General features: G+C 53.4%; 3 protein-coding genes across 6 annotated transcripts; 1 reads left to right on the top strand and 2 right to left on the bottom strand.

The window, feature by feature from the left end:
- Positions 1-413: 413 nt before the first annotated feature.
- On the bottom strand, positions 414-2,008 carry CST6 (cystatin E/M). Its single transcript, XM_059147855.1, has 3 exons — positions 1,576-2,008; positions 939-1,064; positions 414-602 (listed from the first exon to the last, which is right to left on the bottom strand). The coding sequence occupies exons 1-3, from the start codon at positions 1,819-1,821 to the stop codon at positions 516-518; spliced, it is 459 nt and encodes a 152-aa protein (XP_059003838.1). The 5' UTR covers positions 1,822-2,008; the 3' UTR covers positions 414-515.
- A 5,813-nt stretch (positions 2,009-7,821) lies between these two features.
- On the bottom strand, positions 7,822-9,476 carry BANF1 (BAF nuclear assembly factor 1). 2 transcript variants are annotated; one of them, XM_059147868.1, is made up of 3 exons: positions 9,327-9,476; positions 8,579-8,716; positions 7,822-8,330 (listed from the first exon to the last, which is right to left on the bottom strand). In XM_059147868.1, the coding sequence occupies exons 2-3, from the start codon at positions 8,699-8,701 to the stop codon at positions 8,184-8,186; spliced, it is 270 nt and encodes an 89-aa protein (XP_059003851.1). In that variant the 5' UTR covers positions 8,702-8,716; positions 9,327-9,476; the 3' UTR covers positions 7,822-8,183. The 2 variants fall into 2 exon arrangements, with proteins under 2 accessions (XP_059003851.1, XP_059003860.1); XM_059147877.1 differs by lacking the exon at positions 9,327-9,476 and adding an exon at positions 9,039-9,131.
- A 158-nt stretch (positions 9,477-9,634) lies between these two features.
- On the top strand, positions 9,635-14,486 carry EIF1AD (eukaryotic translation initiation factor 1A domain containing). 3 transcript variants are annotated; one of them, XM_059147831.1, is made up of 7 exons: positions 9,635-10,007; positions 10,918-10,982; positions 11,073-11,250; positions 11,397-11,505; positions 11,606-11,714; positions 11,886-11,933; positions 12,438-14,486. In XM_059147831.1, exons 3-7 carry the CDS (start codon positions 11,164-11,166, stop codon positions 12,580-12,582), a joined length of 498 nt encoding a protein of 165 aa, XP_059003814.1. In that variant the 5' UTR covers positions 9,635-10,007; positions 10,918-10,982; positions 11,073-11,163; the 3' UTR covers positions 12,583-14,486. The 3 variants fall into 3 exon arrangements, with proteins under 3 accessions (XP_059003814.1, XP_059003825.1, XP_059003805.1); XM_059147842.1 differs by lacking the exon at positions 10,918-10,982 and having other exon boundaries at positions 11,156-11,250; XM_059147822.1 differs by lacking the exon at positions 10,918-10,982.
- Positions 14,487-16,654: the final 2,168 nt, after the last annotated feature.

The raw sequence follows: 16,654 nt of genomic DNA, 5'->3' as shown, positions 1-16,654 counted from the left end.
TGGGGAGCTCAGCGTCCTGGGGCCTGGCTGCCTGGACCTGGCCTGTGCTACCCTGAGTCATCCTGGGAGCCGAGAGGGAGCAGAGCTCAGGCCCGCCTCAGACAATTCACAGACTCCGGCCCCTGTTGGCTCTTGGGGCGTCCTTCTCCTGAGACTTGGTCTCCCACCCCTTCACTCTGAGAATCCTGAGTGCTTAGAGGTCTGATTCTCTGGGTCTGCGATGCTGGGGTGCTTGGAGAACCGCACATTTGGGGCCTGAACCCTGCGCCGTCAGCACTGTATGGGCTGAGACAACAGCTCAGCAGAGGGTGGGAGGTGCGGTCTTTGGCCTGGGAAGGGGCTGCTGCCACGAGTGGGCTTGGGAGAAGGGGGGCCTGGGGGGGGAGGGGTGAAGCACTCTGGAGAGGCCAATGCAAGAAGCAGTGCCAGCAATTTATTGTGATAGGTACATCCCTGGACCTGAAGTGCCTTCCCGCCTGAGCCCCGCCGCCCCCGGCCCCCATGCCCCGAGGGGTCTACGATATGGTCACGCAGTTGTGCTTCAGAAGCTGGGAGGAATTCTGCCAGGGGACCACTAGGATCTCGAAGTCACAGCGCAGCTTCTGCAGGGAGAGAAGGAGGGGTGAGTCTGGGTCCCAGGCCCGACTGCCCGCAGTTGCCACCCTCAGCCCGCGACGCTCCACTCTGCGACAGAAACAATCACTGGGCCAAACGGACAGTGAGTCAAATGGGCAGGACTAGATCCCAGATCCTTCTAGCCCAGTCCAGGGAGGGAGAAGTCCCAGTGTCCTCCTCTCCGCACCGCACCCTGGCCTGGGTGCTGAATCATCCAGGAGACAGGGACAGGTTCAGCCAGGTATCAGCCAGGCCAGCCAGACCGGTTCAGGCCAGACAACCCCTGGCCGTGGGTGCCGGGAAGTGGGGTGCAGGCCTATTACCTCCTCCTGCACTCCTGTGGCAAAGGGGCAGGTGGCGATATCCACGCCGTCTCCGGTGGCCATGTTCTTGCGACAGGCTGTGCTCCCCATCTCAACAGTCAGGTAGTACTTGATGCCGGCCACCAACTGGGGACGGAAGGGACGGAAGGCACGAGCCGGTTAGGAGTGCCTCGGAGTGCGGACAGACCACCCAGACTACCCTTGACGGAGACCTTGCACGTCTCTCCACGTTGCGCACGCTGGCCTGTGCCTCGGGATTCAGACCCTGGAGCAGTGAGTTCTGGTGCGGGTCCCCGCGGAATGGGACAGAGGCCTGGGCCACACAGGACACTGAGAGCCCGGTGTGCGCAGGCCCTGAAGCCCCATCCCTCACTCCCCTCTCCCCAGTCCAACCCCCAGGGCGGTGGCTAGTGGGAGGCTAGAGAGTCCCTGCTTAATTAAGTCCAGGCTAGATCCAGTCTGTTGAAATCTAGAGAGGTTGTTCATAACAAATTTTTGGCATCATTCAATTTACAAAATACATTGTATTAAAATGTCCCGAATGCTCTCCTGGCATCCCCTTAACCTGGCCCCAGCTGGGACGCCTCCCTGGCCGGGTCCCAGCCTGGCCCCCAGCCGCCCCTCTGCCTGGCCGCACCTGGCTCTGCGCCTTGAGGATGTTGGTGTCCCGGAAGTAGTAGAGGCTGTTGCTGCCCATGTTGTAGCTGGCCACCGCCGCCTGGGCCGCCTTCTGCACCTGCGGGTCGCTGGGAGACAGGTCCCTGCGGCCACCTATGAGACCCTCCCCGGAGCGGGGGCGGGCACAGGCATTGTGGAGGAACGCCAGAAGGCAGAGCGCGAGCAGGCCCAGGCCCAGGGCCCGAGGGAGGCTCGGAGTTGCCATGGCAGGCAATGCCAGGTCCCCCTGCGCGCCCCGCTTTTTACCTGCGCAAATGCCCCGCCCACCCCGCGCCCCCGCGGCGGGGCAGGGGAGGGATCACAGAGCCTGGGCGGGTCTGAGAGGCCACCTCCCTTCTGCCCAAGGGGGCAGTGGAGGCCTCCCCCACCTGCGTCCAGCGATGCTGCCTTACCCTCCAGGGACTCGGCCGCCCCCCTCCCGGACGGTGAGGAAAAGCACAGGGACAGTCCCCAGCAGGTGCTCACCGTTCAGACAGTTCGTGGAAGGCCCACCCAGTAGGAAACACCAACAACTATAAGCGAACTGTAACTATTACTAGCTGTGTAACCTGGGGGAAACTACTCATCGGCTGGCTGCCTCCCTTTCCCTCTCTGCAAAATGGGTTGCTGTGAGGACCCAACAGGTCAAGTGCTTAGAGAAGGCTCGGTCCTGCAGGAAAGGAGACTAGTATGCTGAGCCGGGCAGTGTTTGACCCTCATAGCCAGGAATGGAAGTTAGTCATGTTTCCACTCCATGAAGAAAGAGGAAGAAAACAGGACACAGAACAGATTTACCCACGGATGCAGATAGGAAATAGTAAATGATGCCACTGGCTTTTGAGCCCAAGCAGTCAAACCCAAATCTGTGCTCTCAAACCAGACTGAGCCCACAGGATGCGGGTGGCCAGAAAGAGGGGCGTGTGTGGAACCGGGCTCTGCCATTTACTGACCAGTGAATTGGACGCCTCCCTTGGCCTCCCAAGGTCTCACTGTCATCCCTCTGAGGAAAGGGGACAACTCCTCTCTGCTAAGGTTATTCTGATGTTAATGTCTGGGGACTGTCCCCCCTCCCCAACCCTCTGTAAACAGTGGAGGCAGGAGGTGGCAGGAACTAGGGCGCTGTTGAGTTTTTTAGGAAAATCTGGTTTAATGAACAGCAAGGAAGTAACTCCCACAAGGAGTCTGAATCTTGGTGGACTTCCTTATCCACGTTTTAGGGTTCAGTGTAGCTTGTACTTTTCATCACCTCTTACTGAGGGGAAGTGGGGCTTTCTGCCCTGGGGACCTTGGGGACACTGAGGTCCCGTCTGTCAGAAGACGCGGTGCTTTACTGCACCTGACAGCCCGTTGGCAGCTGGTATGGTGACGAATATTCTAAGCAGGCAGAATTCTCAACCTCTCAGAACCCCAGGGCCGGGAAGGGCAGTGATTTCCTCTCAAGGAGACCCGGACCAGCTGCTCCCCACCCCCTCCGCCCAGCTGTGAAAGCCAATTTGGGATTCCGAGGAAGAGTCACAAGTTGCAGGCTCAGGTGTCTGCCTTAAAGGGACAGAACCCAGATGGCAGGAGAGCTGGCTCGAGTGTAGCTTCATGACGTGTAGCTCCATGACGAGGCCAAGGCCAGGAAGAAACCCAACCTCAGAGACCCTGGGAGGAGGTCAAGAGGCTGTGCAGGGTAGAGGAGGGAGAGGCAGTCTCCTGGGGCAGCAGCGGTGAGGGGGGGGGGGAGCGCTCCGGGGGCTCCCAGGCCTGCTTTGCCATTACTTGGAGCTCAGCCATGGCCACACTTACCTCCAACAGCTCCCTGGAAAACTAGCCAAGGTCTGGTCTCTGATTCACTAGGGGCCAGTGGGTCCCTAGCTCACTCGCCCCTCTGCCGCCGTGCAGATGAGTACCACAGGCTGTACCACAACCTCACAGCCTCCGAAGACCTTTCTCCCACTGGTCTCTCACAAGCACTCTTCGGCAGGAAGCCTGCCTCCAGGACGTTAATCGGAAAGGTCAGGTCACTTGTCTCAGGTTGCACAGCTAGTACGGGCAAAGAGGGCTGGGAAGGGAAATCCTGCTTCCGCGTGCCAGGCCTTGCACCAGGGCCTCCGCACGCTTGCTCATCCTCCTAACTGCTCGGCAGAAGCTGTTTTACCAGGGGGTTGGGGGGCCAAAGCGAAAGTGTCGGTGGTGGGCCTGGCGGCACCCGTGTTTCAGCCTCCCAGTGTGCGAGTCCTGGACTTCTCCGTGGGGATACGGGGTAGGCTGTGTAGGGGGAGGCTCCCTGGGCGCAGGAGTGCCCTAAGAGGATTTCCCAGGGCTGTGGGTCTCATCTGGAGAAGAGTCCGGACTCCATGCTACCTGGACCCCTGTGACCTCCAGAAGGAGGCCTAGGCCAGGTATGAGCTCAGGGTTGGCCACCCCTACTGGCCATAGGGCGCAGTCTCCCATTTTTTTACTGTGGCCTGGGCATCCGGATCTGGGTTGCCCGTGGCAGCCCTTTCTTGCCTCTGGCCGAAGAGTCTCGCTGACAAGGGACGGCCCTTGACATCCTTGTCACCCCTGGGATGAGGCCACTCGGGGCTGGTGTGCTGTCCCCAGACCCCGCCTCTCCGAACTCCCCGCGGGCTGTGGATATTCCCTCCCCGGCGCTCCGCTCCCCTTTCCCTAAGCACATCCCAGGAAGGAGATGTTAAGGCAAAGAAAACTGCAGTCAGATCCCATGGGATCATGACTAAAACTCCCATCTGTGGAGGGGCGCTCCTAAGTGCCAGGGGCTTGAGTTCCTTAGCTGCTGGGTTCTCTACAAAGCTGCACCAGGTGGCCGAGGAGATACGGCTCAGAGCACTGAGCGATGCGCTCTGGGTTGCACAGCAAGTCAAAGAGGAACTGAGATCAGAACCAGGTCTGGCGGGCTCCTTCAGGCTATTATCAGTCAAGGCCAGGGGTGACAGTAGAAAGAGCCCTGGGTCCCTGCAGGGAGGGGCCAACCAGGAAAGAGGTTGATAGTCATGAACACAGACTCTCGGCCTTTAACACCCTCTGAGCTGCTACAGGGAAAAGCGGGGAGGTGTGTCTTAGGCTTGTGTCCATCCTGTAGCTTCTCCTCACTTTCCTCCACGGGCAGTGGGACCCCTGCAGTACCCCAGAGCATGGGAGCTGGGGTCACTCCAAGCTCTGGGCCACATCTGAGCACTCATGACTAGACTGGTCCAGTTCTACTGGTTGAGGGGTCCAGTTCTGGCTGGGGACAAGGCACACTGGCCAATATTTGCTGACTTCCATGCCCCTGGCCAGGCACAGCCTGTTGAGCAGTTTGGGGGCTGACTTTTATTTTCTTTTTTTTTAAAGATTTATTTGCTGGGGAAGGGGCAGAGAGATATAGAGAGGAAGAAACAGTTTTAAGCAGACTCTGGACCAAGCGCAGGGCGTGACATGAGACACAATGTGGGGCTTGATCTTATGACCCCGAGATGAAACCAAGTCAGACGCTTAACGCACTGATCACCCAGACACCCCCTGGGCTGACATGTAACTAACCTCCTACCAGTCGCCACACGGGTCTGCTTTCTCCAACACTCTGGGCCTTGGTCCCTCTGTCCTGCAGGCTAAGTTGGGGCTGGATCTCTGAAGCCACGCTGTCCTATGGTACATTCTAGAAGCCCTTTGTCTCCTGCTGCTCTAGGACTGAACCAGGAACTTGTGTGGGATGCACTCAAGGGTCCAGATAAAGGGTTTCAATCTACCAAAGTGTTACACAAACAGCCTGAGCCCCAAACGAGGTGAGAAAGCAGGCCCCAGCCCCCTCAGAGATAAAGCCTGTGGGCGAGGCAGGGAAGAGCTCTCGGGAAGAAGCAGAGGCAGCACAGCCCACAGGCTTCGGCTGGGTGGATCCCAGTGCCAGAACCACAAGAGGTAAAACCTGACAATGAGCACGGGCAGGAGCCACAGGCAAGCTGCTGCGGAGGAGGGGGGAGTCTGCTTCTCCCTCACCCCACCCTGAGCATCAGCGACAATCCGGCAGTATCAGCACTGAGGAAGGGGAAGGCCATGGCCCTGCCAAGCTGCTGCCGGAGTACACCAGGCCCATGCGACAGCGTCACAACACAAAGGGTGAGCAGACTCTGAGGCGACCCTGGTCCCATCCAGGAGAGCATCAGAAACACAGGCTGGAACTCTAGGGAGAGTCTCAATTACCAGCCCAGTCTGGGAGTCAGGCCGGCACTCTCTCAGGAAGTGGGGGCCCTCCCAGTAAGTGGTAACACAAACTGGGCCCTGCTTGGGCCACCTGGTACTCGTTCAGACCCAGCCCTGCACTGAACCCTCATTCCTACCATAACCATCAGGATCTCCAACTACTCACATAATTGTTCTCTTCCTGGGGCTTCACTTTTGGTTTCCTTTTTATCCTTCTACTAACCGGAGATGTAGCTAATATTCAGAAAAGCACACAGAATCTGTTTTGTTACCACCACACAGGTTAAGGCTTGGAAGCAGCCACCCCCACACCCAAGCTGCCCCATGCCTCACACCTGCCTCCTTCCCACAAAGGTCACCACACTTTTCTACTCCTGATTTTTGCAATAAGCATTTCCTTGCTTTTTCTAGCTTTACCGACGACAGAGATGACTAAGGATCTACTTGTTAACTTCACATGAATGCACTCACACTATTGAACATTTTGTTTGCTTGGCATTGAAATTCACCTGCCACTTGTTAATTTCCGATGGTATGGACAGCCATTGAGGGTTGTTCTGAACAAAGCCACTGTGAACATGCATCGAGGGGCAGGTCTGCGGGTGTCCCTGGAAACAGTCCCAGGAGTGGAATTGCTGGGTCACAGGACAGGTCTTATCTTCAGCTTCACTGGAAAACGCCCGACTGTTTTCCCGAGGCTTCAGGCCAATCTACACTCCTACTAGCTGGGCGTCGGACACGGCTGCTCCGTTCCCTCATCAGCACTCAGGACTGTTTGACGTGAGCGTTTCTGCCAGCGATGATGGCATCTCACTTGTTTCCGATTATTGCTGTGACTGACCACCTTTTCCCGAGCTCATGCCCGCATCTAGGTGTTCCTTTCGTGGCTGCCTTTCAGGTGTTTTACTCTTTTTTCTATTGTGTTGTCTGCCTTGTCTTCATCACAGTCACCTTCCTTGGATGTGGTCCCGTGTTGCTTGTGTTTACTGCAAATCCCTCTCCCACCCCAGGGCCAGCACCGCCACCCTCTTTGTGGTTATCTTCAGACAAATAAAAGGTCTATTAACGGAGTTGAATTTATCAACTTTTCCTTAATTTTTCCATACCCTGAGCACGAGAACCTTCTTGAGGTTTCCCAAGTTTTGCATTTAGTATCTGTCGTTCTCTCCTCACCAGACTGTGAGCCCCCTGAGAATTCTGGAGGCCAGCAGTTCCTTGACGATGCTCCGCAGAAGGAAGGAAATCCAGGCAGGGCTGGTTGTACACAAGCAGCATTTCAGCTGATCCTTACAACCTCATTTTCCAAGTGGGGAAACAGAGGCTCGGAGAGGCCAAGTGACATGACCAGGGAACAAAGGGCCCTCGGGTATATGGGTTTTAGAGTTACACTTTGAGAACCAAACTGGCTCCTTCCTAGCAGTAAATCCACAAATTACTCAGTCTTTCTGAGCCTCTGAATTCCTCACCTATAAAAGAGAAAACAATTATTTATTACTGTGGGAGAAAGAAATGTTTGCAAAGATCTCAGCCATGGGCCTGGTTCATATTGAGTGTTCAACAAAGACCAGGATAAAAATGTACCCAACATGTAACTCATTCACAGCTGTGATGTCCATGTTCTTTCTGCCTCCTTAAGAGAGCCAAGGAGATGACCAGAGCCCTGCCCATTCCTCCCAAAGGCCAGGAGAGCCCATGATGATTGTCAGGTGAACTCTAACCCACATTTGATCCACCCTCTTCCTGGAATCCGACTCCCACTGACTTTTCCACCAGGTGCTGCCTAGCCCAGCTGTTGACTCAGCTGACATCTGGAACATCACAGCCCACCCAGATCCCAGAAGGGGACAACCCACGCTCTCTGCCAGATCACTAAGGGATACTCCAAGGCACCTGCCTGAAGCCCACGTGGCTAGGGTGGCTGCCCTCCAGAGCGGGAAGGAAGCTGCCAGTTTCGATCTGTGCTGATAAGGTGTGTGGCAGACCTGGTCGATCCTGGGGCAAGTCCCAGCCCACCTGCTTTTCAACACCTAAAGCCCAGTCATGAAGGCCACTGACTTTATTGATTTAAAAAACTTTACAAGGACAGTGACTATTCCGCCAAAAAAGGAGCCAAATAGCGTAAAACAGACCAGTGGGGGTGGGGGTGAGGGAAGGGCCAGGAATCCACTCGGAAAAGCCGATAATTGTTGACATGAAACTAGCAGGGGAAGAAGAAGGGAGATGCATGCAAAAAAGTTGAAATGGTGGGGGAGAGAACTCCCCAAAGACCTTGAAGTACATCAAAAGTGAGTACGACAACAGCAATCTCTTCCTTTGTAGAGGACAGGGGAGGAGTCCCCGTGCAGCTGCAAACTCTGGAGACTCGATGCTGGGGCTAGGGGCTGGGGGCTCCCCAAGTGAGCCTCACAAAAAGGCGTCGCACCACTCTCGAAGGCACCCAAAGCAGTCCCGGGACTGCTTGGCATTGGCACCACATGTGTCCTTCAGCCATTCCCGGAAGAGATCTTCATCTTTCTTTAGCACCAGAAACTGGCCAAGGACCACATAGGCCTGCAAAACAGGCAAAGTAAAGGGCATGCTGCTGAGTGCTCTGCGGGACTAAGAAAGAATGAGAAGACCACTCTGTGGCATTCAAAGCACATGAGCCTAGAAGTAGGGGAGGCGGTGGCTGCCTCTTCACATCACACATCAACAGCCACCCCCAACAGCTACTCTCGCTTTCCTCACCCCCAAAGCACCAGAAAACACTGTAGTCCACCACCCCCAGCCCTTTCCAGGTGCATGCAGCCTGCCCACACCTTGTCAAAGCCCCTTTCCTCCAGCTTCTTGCCCAAGACTTCACCAATCCCGGCCAGGCTCCCCACTGGCTTTTCCCCCATGGGCTCTGCCACGAAGTCTCGGTGCTTTTGGGAGGTTGTCATCTTGATCAGCTGAATCTGGGAATCCCAAGAAAAGGGAGTTAGGGCTGAAAACCGGGAACTCCCAAGAGACCAGGGCAATGTTTTGTTATGAGAAAGCGGAACCAGCCATTATGGCTGCTAACTCAATTCTCATCAGTTCACGGATGTGAGAACTGAAGTCCAAGAAGAGCCCCCCCCACCCCGCCCCGCTACGCAAAAGAATGGTTCTGAGTCCTCCCTGAAACTGTCACTCTCTCTGTGACCTTGGCTGGCTAAGGCGGCACTGAGCCCTCCTAGAGCGGCTCCCCGGCCTGAAAAGCAAACGATGGGTCTCTCGGCCCCGCTCGCCCGCACGCACCGCTCAGAAAGCGCGGGCCGCGGAGAGCGTAAACCTGCTCCTTCAGCCCCTCGGGGTCATCGCTCAGGCTCCCGCCCAGCCCCGCCCGCCGGCCCCGCCCGCCGGCCCCGCCCACCTCCCCGCCCTCTCCACGCGCCGCCGCGCCCCGCCCTCTCCCCGCACGGCGGCCCGGGCCCTCTCCGAAGGCGCATCTTCTGGCCCGCTACGGCGCCGAGGTCCCTCACCTCCCCCCCTCCCCGCGGCCCCTCACGCCTCCAGCTCGGGGCCTGCTCCGCGGGGAGCGCTCACCAGCAGCTCCGGCTTCTGTAACGGCTCCTCCCGCCACCCGGCTGCTCCCAGCGATACCTCAACACACTAGAACTTTCTTCCACTTCCGCTTCCGGGTCGCCCCACGAGCTGCCTTTAAAAAAAAATTCCGAGTCGGGCACTTCTAGCCGCACAGAGCCATAGAGATGAGGCGTCCCCGACCTCAACGGCGCCCTCAGTGAGCACCGCTTTCGGGTCGTCTTGCGGGAAGCCCGGCTGCCTTCTATGGTCTCGCTTCTCGGGCAGCACATCCGGTCTCAAGGAGCTGAAGCCTTCGAGAAAACTCCATTGCCCGCTGGGCGGCATCGGGAACTGAAGAACTTAGCCTTGGCCGACCGGGCGGGGGGAAGCGTTTGAGGGACGGACAAGGCAGGGGAGGGTGGCCGATAGGCTTCCGGTATAGTATCGGAAGTACGGTGCTCTGAAGGGTCCGACTCCGGAGGGCTCCTGTCGTCCTCCTCGTCACCGGGCTTGGAGGAGTCAGGAAGGAGTCGGAGGCGCGGGGGGCTTGAGTCTACGTCCACGCCGGTGTGGTGACCGCCGGCCCTTTTCTGTGCCCTCGTTGACTCAGCTGCGGAGTGAGTCGTGGGCGAGCTTCCCTCCGTGTCCAGCCTGGAGAACGAGGTCGTTCGGGCAGTGCCCGTGGGCGACGAGGGCGAGAGAGTAAGTGTGGGTCTCTCTCTCTCTCTTTCATTACTTGTTTGACAGAGACACAGTGAGAACGGGAACACAAGCTAGGGGAGAGGGAGAAGCAGGCTGCCCGCTGAGCAGGGAGCCCGACGCTGGGCTCGATGCCAGGACCCTGGAATCATGACCTGAGCGGAAGGCAGCCGCCTAACGACTGAGCCACCCAGGCGCCCCCGTGGGTCTCTCTCTGAGCGTCTCTCCTCCAGCATAGGGACGAGGGCAGGGGACGGCAGCTAGAGCTGACGCTGAGGAGTTTGCTCTGGGAAGCGCTCTGCCTGGGTGGTACCAGTCCTTGCAGTACCCGCGTCAGAAATCTGGCTGGCGCCGCAGACCAAGCCGGCTTTCCAGACCTTTTGTTAACCCGTTTTAACTCGTTCTTGGCAGGGACCATCGCTGTGGTCCCTAAGTCTCCTAAGTGGCTTCTGGCTGTAGTGTTTTAAACAAAACAAAACAACAGCATCTGTGCTGTGTGGCTGTGAGACACGTGCGATGTACAAACGTGTGAGGAAGATACTGTTTATCGCACATTCCTTCCCCAGCGGTAGCCAGAATGACTACCGCTACTACATGTAGAACATGTATTTAGTTGCTGTGATTATGTCAATACTTACAACAGGAGGGTTGTTTTTTTTTTTTTTTTTAAGATTTTACTTATTTATTTGAGAGCGAGAGCACAAGCAGGGGAGGGGCGGAGAGAGGAGAAGCAGACTCTCCACTGAGCAGGGAGGCTGATGGGGGGCTCCATCCCAGGACCCTGGAATTATGACCTGAGCGGAATGCACAGGTTTAACCAGCTGAGCCACCCAGGCGCCCCTCACGGGAGTTGTTTTTATGTGCCATTTGCTGTATTAAGTGCTTAGTTTGCGTTATTTTATTCTATTAACAGTGATGGGAGTTAGCTGTTCTTTTTCTCTGAAGCTAGAGAAGTTGAACAACTAGGAAATAGCCAAGGTATTGAATCCTAGTAATTGGGTTTTCGAGCTCACATTCTTAACCAGGACACAGTCACTTCTCAGTAAAAGGTCTCTCTCCCATCTTCAGAACAGTCCTGGGTTTGAACTTGCCATCCACGAAACTCAGGAGGAGGAGCTGACAGTCTCTGCATCCCTCAGCCCCTGCAACAGGACCCAGCATGTCTCAGGCCACCAAGAGGAAGCATGTGGTGAAAGAGGTGCTGGGGGAGCACATGGTGCCCTCTGACCAGCAGCAGATCGTGAGGGTGAGTGGCATGGGGCAAAAGCTGCCCTGCCTCCCCCTCCTTCTAGTCCCCTTGGGCCCCTAGGACGGGGGTAGGGTGCAGCACAGCTCACTGGATATTTGAGCTAAGCGATGAGGCTCATTAGTTCTGGGTCTCTCTTGGAGCAGGTGCTCAGGACGCCCGGGAACAATCTGCATGAGGTGGAGACGGCCCAGGGGCAGCGCTTCCTGGTGAGCATGCCCTCCAAATACCGGAAGAACATCTGGATCAAGAGAGGTGAGAGAGGCAGCCCGTAGGAGACAGCTGCTTCCTGTCGGCTTGGCCTTCCCCACTGCAAGTGGGATCTGCTGTGTTTTTTCTTCTTTCTTACCTGCAGGGGACTTCCTCATTGTTGACCCTATTGAAGAGGGAGAAAAAGTGAAGGCTGAGATCTCCTTTGTGCTCTGCAAAGACCACGTGCGCTCTCTGCAGAAGGAAGGGCTCTGGTAGGGTAGTTACTTTGGTCATTGGCTGTCTCATTTCTGGGGAGACTGATTTCCTAGCTGTGAAATTGGAGGAGGGAAGGTCATGGCATCCTAGGCAGGGACAGCTCGAAACGGGTTTTGTGCTGGTCGAGTTTTGTCTCCTTTCTGACCCCGGCTCTTCTCTTGGTGCAGGCCTGAGGCCTTCTCAGAAGTGGCTGAGAAACACAACAACAGGAACAGGTGAGAAGGCTTAGGACAAAAAATGGGGGTTCAGGCCTTGGCGCCTTGAGGAGGAAGTAGAAACATTCTTCCTATGTAGAGGCCCTGGTAAGATGCTCCTAAGTATGTGGTTGGGAGTACGGCTTGGAAGTCCCATGTCCCGGGTTGAGGTCATGGTGTTGCCTCTTGTAAATGAATGATTTTAAGTAGGTCACTTGATCTCTTAAGCCTGGATTTCCTCGTCTATAAAGTGGGAGCTTTGTGAGGATCAAAGGAGTTAATGCTTGTAAAATTGCTTAGTATAATACTTGGTATGTGGTATGAGTGCCCTGAGCGTTAGCTCGTGGTTGTAGAATCCTTATTATTAAAGCCAGTGGTTTTCGCAGACTTCGGAGGTGAGGTGGAAGGTGGTCTTTAGTCGGTCTTTCTTGACCATGTTGTCTTCCTTTTTGTGGGGCTCCTTGATTGCAGATCTAGTTTTTCTAGAAGGCATTGGGTTAACCCTGTCCCTTTTCCCCCGTGCAGACAGACCCAGCCAGAACTCCCAGCAGAGCCACAGTCCTCCGGAGAAGAGTCCAGCTCTGAAGACGATTCCGACCTCTTCGTTAACACCAACCGCAGACAGTATCATGAGAGCGAGGAGGAGAGCGAAGAGGAGGAGGCGGCCTGAGTCCCTGGATCCACTTCTCTTATTCAGAGACTAGTTCTTGGCTCCTCTGAGCTTGGACATTCTCAGGGTGCTCTACAGATCTTCCCCCCGGGATGGGGGACAAGGCAGGACCCCTCTCTGAACTGACCTTTTGCTCAAGGAGAATTAAACCCCCGGTGGGTGATGACTTGTGCCGGTGTCTGAGTGGCTCTCTAGAGGGAGGAGGGACCCGTGGTGAAGTGAAAAACTGCTCCTTGGTGGGTCCCTCAGGTGCAGGTCCTAAACGAGCAGGAAATGGGAATGGCTGGAACTTTTCCTAGATTCTCTCTCTCATTGGGCCATCAGTGAGCACCAGGCTCTGTGCTGTGCCTTCTTGGATGTATTTAATAGAAACTCGGAACAATCCATCTGTATTATTTGCTGGTAATTAATACTGACTCAGGCATTCAGGAACACAGCTCTAGGACCTAGCGCCCTACCTCTAAGAGACACTCAGGACAAATTTCATAGCACCTGGTAAGCTGCTTTTCCTGGCTTTCTGCTCACTGTCTGCGGGTGCACCGCCTCCATACTGCTGCGTACATCACTCTGCTCGGTGGCCTCTTTGAGGCTGCTCTGACTGTTAACTCCGCAGCTTTCCTGCAAGCCACCTCATCCCACTTCCTTGAAGCTTTCACCCCTGGTTATATACACTCTCTTCGTTGTTGGCATTGATCTTCTAATCACTGTTCACACCCTGAACAGTTTATCTCCTGGCTTCGAGTCTTCCAGCCCTGCTTCTGCTGGCATTTTCTCCATCCCATGGATGGGCCCGCTCAACGCCATGGCCCCCTAGTTCCTTGTCTTCCTCTCCAGGCTGCTGCCTACCTCATTAGTCACTCCCTGCCCTCCCGCCATTGATAGGAATTGCGGCCCCTTTTGAATTCAAGTATGTGCAGTCACCGCCTCCTGGCTTTCTGGCTTACTTGCTCCACTACCTCCTCTGTGACTACCTCCTCTGTATCTTCATCTGCTGCACCCCCCCCACACCCCCGCCACCCACCACACACCACACACATTCTTCCCATTACTGTCCTATCTTCACTTCCCTCCTTGTGCAACAGGGATTCTATCCACACCCTCCACTTCCTCATTTCCCTCCCCTGTACTTATCCAGTAAGACTAACCCTGGCCAACACAGCTGTCCACGTCTGGGCCTGTGCTCAAGTAACTGCTAGAGAAAACAGCTAACCTAAATTCATAATTCTAAACCTCAGGTGGACACTGAGCGCTGCCTATAGATCTCTGGGATGTCCTATTTCACAGCTTGTATGTTGTCTACCAATTCTGCCTTCCCTGTAAGGTATTGACCACACACTTTGTTAAGAAACTGTAGCCATTGGAGGGAACTCTCACCTGCTCATTACCAAGCCTACAGATGTGCTTCTGGGTTGTCTTGTCTTCAACTTCCCTGTGTAACCCAGTGGGACTTAAACCTTTCCTCTTGTGCTTTGGACCATGTCTGTCTTCTTGCTTAAGGAGTTCATGCACGTTTTGTTTTTTCCCTTCCTCTCTACTGAATCTTTTAGCATCAGAGGTGCTGTGGACTCTCCCATCTAAAACACAATCTGAAGGACTTGTCACTGGTCGCATATCCTTTCCAGCTACGGCTTCGTGTTATCTGCTTCTTGGTCACTTTCCCTCCTATTAGCTTAGTATAGCTTTAAACATATACATGTCTATATATTTGTGTGTATGTGTATATATACAGAAAACTTCAGATGAGTTAAGAATGTGTACATGTATCTAACTTGTCTGAAATTTATTTTTTATGGGAGGCAAAATTTTTTTTTTCTAAAGGGGTAGTCACTTATCTTTATACCATCTATTGAATGAGTCTTTACGGATCTAAAACACCTTTTTAAAATAAACTAAATTCCTGCAAACTCTCTCTGGAGTTTCTCATCTGTTCTGTTGGTGTTAAGTGCACATACCATGTTTTATGGCAGGACTCGTGATCTCAGAGCTCTTTCACCCTGCCCCACCGTTACTTGAAAATTTTGTATTTTTCCTTACACAAGAAGTCCAGAAGGACCTTGTCCATTTCCATTTTAAAAGCCTGTTAAGATTTTAATTGGCAGGGTTTTAAATCTCAGAGCTTGATGTGGAGAAAAATGCTATCTTAACAGTTTTGAATTTTCGTATCCGGAAACGGAGTGTGTATGTGCTTTTGTAAGGCTATTTTCATATGGTTCTTTCTGGTTCAATTTAGTACTAGGAGTTTTTAGAGTTATTTGTTGTTATGAATGGGATCTTTTGAAATTACATTTCTGACTGTTACTGGCATTTAGGAAAGCTGTCTTTTTTTACCCAAGTTAATCTAATAAATATTTTTTTTCTTTTTTAGATTTTATTTATTAGAGATCACAAGTAGGCAGATAGGCAGGCAGAGAGAGAGGAAGGTAAGCAGGCTCCCTGCTGAGCAGAGAGCCTGATGTGGGGCTCTATCCCAGGACCCTGAGGTCATGACCTGAGCCGAAGGCAGAGGCTTTAACTCACTGAGCCACCCAGGCGCCCCAATCTAATCAAAAATTTATAAAATGTTTTATCATTTATTTGACAGAGCAAGAGAGCACAAAGCGGGGGTTGGGTCAGAGGAAGAGGGAGAAGCAGACCGACTGCTGAGCAGGGAGCCGGATGCATACCTCCTTATGCTGATCCCAGGATCTTGGGATCATGGCCTGAGTGAGCAGAAGGCAGACACTCAACAGACTGAGCCACCAGGCGCCCTCTAATGGAATTCTTTTGTGCTCATAGTTTTTCAGTTGATTTTCTTGGCTTTCTGGGCCATCCAATCCTGTCCTACTGGTGATAGTTTTATCCTTTATCCTTGTTTCTTTTTAGGGATCATGGAGGCCAAGGTCTTCAGTATAATGTTGGGTGGCACCCTCATTTTTCTCCCTGTGGGAACTGTTCTCAGGAGTCATGTAACAAAACTCTTGCCTTAGGGGCCTAATAGATAACCTTCATTAGGGCTAAAAATGTTTCCTTCTGTTCTTAGTTTACTGAAGGATTTCCCCCTTTATTTAATAGTGATAGATTTTGAGGCTATAGAGATAACCGAAAGACTTTGTTTTATTATTGTGGTTCTTTCTATGGACAGACTTCCTTGCATTGAGCCATTCTGGCAATCTCATATAACCCCCCCCCCTCTTATGTTTCTTTAGGATTTTTATATTTATTCCTGAGACTATTTCACTTCTTATTTGAATGATCTCCCTGTCCCAATTTGGTAACAGTCTTATGCTAGCCTTGTAGAATGGGCTTGGAGACAGTTCATCTTTTTTCTTGGTCCTCAATTTGCAGAACAGGAGTTATGTGTTGCTTCAAAGTTTGGTAGGCTTTACTTATAAAAACATCTGTGTTTGGTTCCTTTTTAAGGAGTAGAGACTTCCTGCCTTTTAATTCCGTGGCCTTTTGTCTGTTCGGGTTCTCTATCCTTGAGCCCATTTTGGCACTTTATATTTTTCTGTAGATAGATTTCATCTGCATTTAAGCGTCTTCAGGCAAAAGGGTATACACAGTATTTGTATTATTGGGGAATTTATTAGCTGTAAGTGACAAAATCTAACTCTAAACTAGCAGAAGCAAACGAGGGCTCATTGACCAAAAGTCTTAAGAGAACAGCTGTGGGCAGAGCTGATCTAGAACCACCATGCTTTCACCCAGGCTCCCTCTCTGTTTCTTGGATGATCTTCACTTTGCTAGGTGGGTCAATCTCGGGCTCCCTGCCATCATCTGCTGCAGGAAGCTTCAGGTTACCCTCAGTCCTTATAGGCAAAAAGTTCCTTTGTTAGCATCTGTGTATGTCATGGAAGACCATTGGGTCATCTTGGGTCACTGGCCCTCTCCTGAGCAAGCGCTGTGGGCAGAATAGGGAGGATGGGGTGAGTGGCAGATGAGCCAAGCCTGATGCATATGTACAGCACGTGCTTCCTGGGGAATAGAGCAGTTCTCTTACCAGAATAAGGGGACAACAGGGGAGAGCAGATTAAACCAGCTAACATTTGTCCTCCATTTTGTGTATTTTCTCTGCAAGATGTCCACTTACGTT

This window comes from Mustela lutreola, chromosome 1, assembly GCF_030435805.1.
Source record: "Mustela lutreola isolate mMusLut2 chromosome 1, mMusLut2.pri, whole genome shotgun sequence".
Lineage (NCBI taxonomy): Eukaryota > Metazoa > Chordata > Mammalia > Carnivora > Mustelidae > Mustela > Mustela lutreola.
Note: the sequence above shows the minus strand (reverse complement) of the source record. Positions and strands in the feature narration are given on the sequence as shown.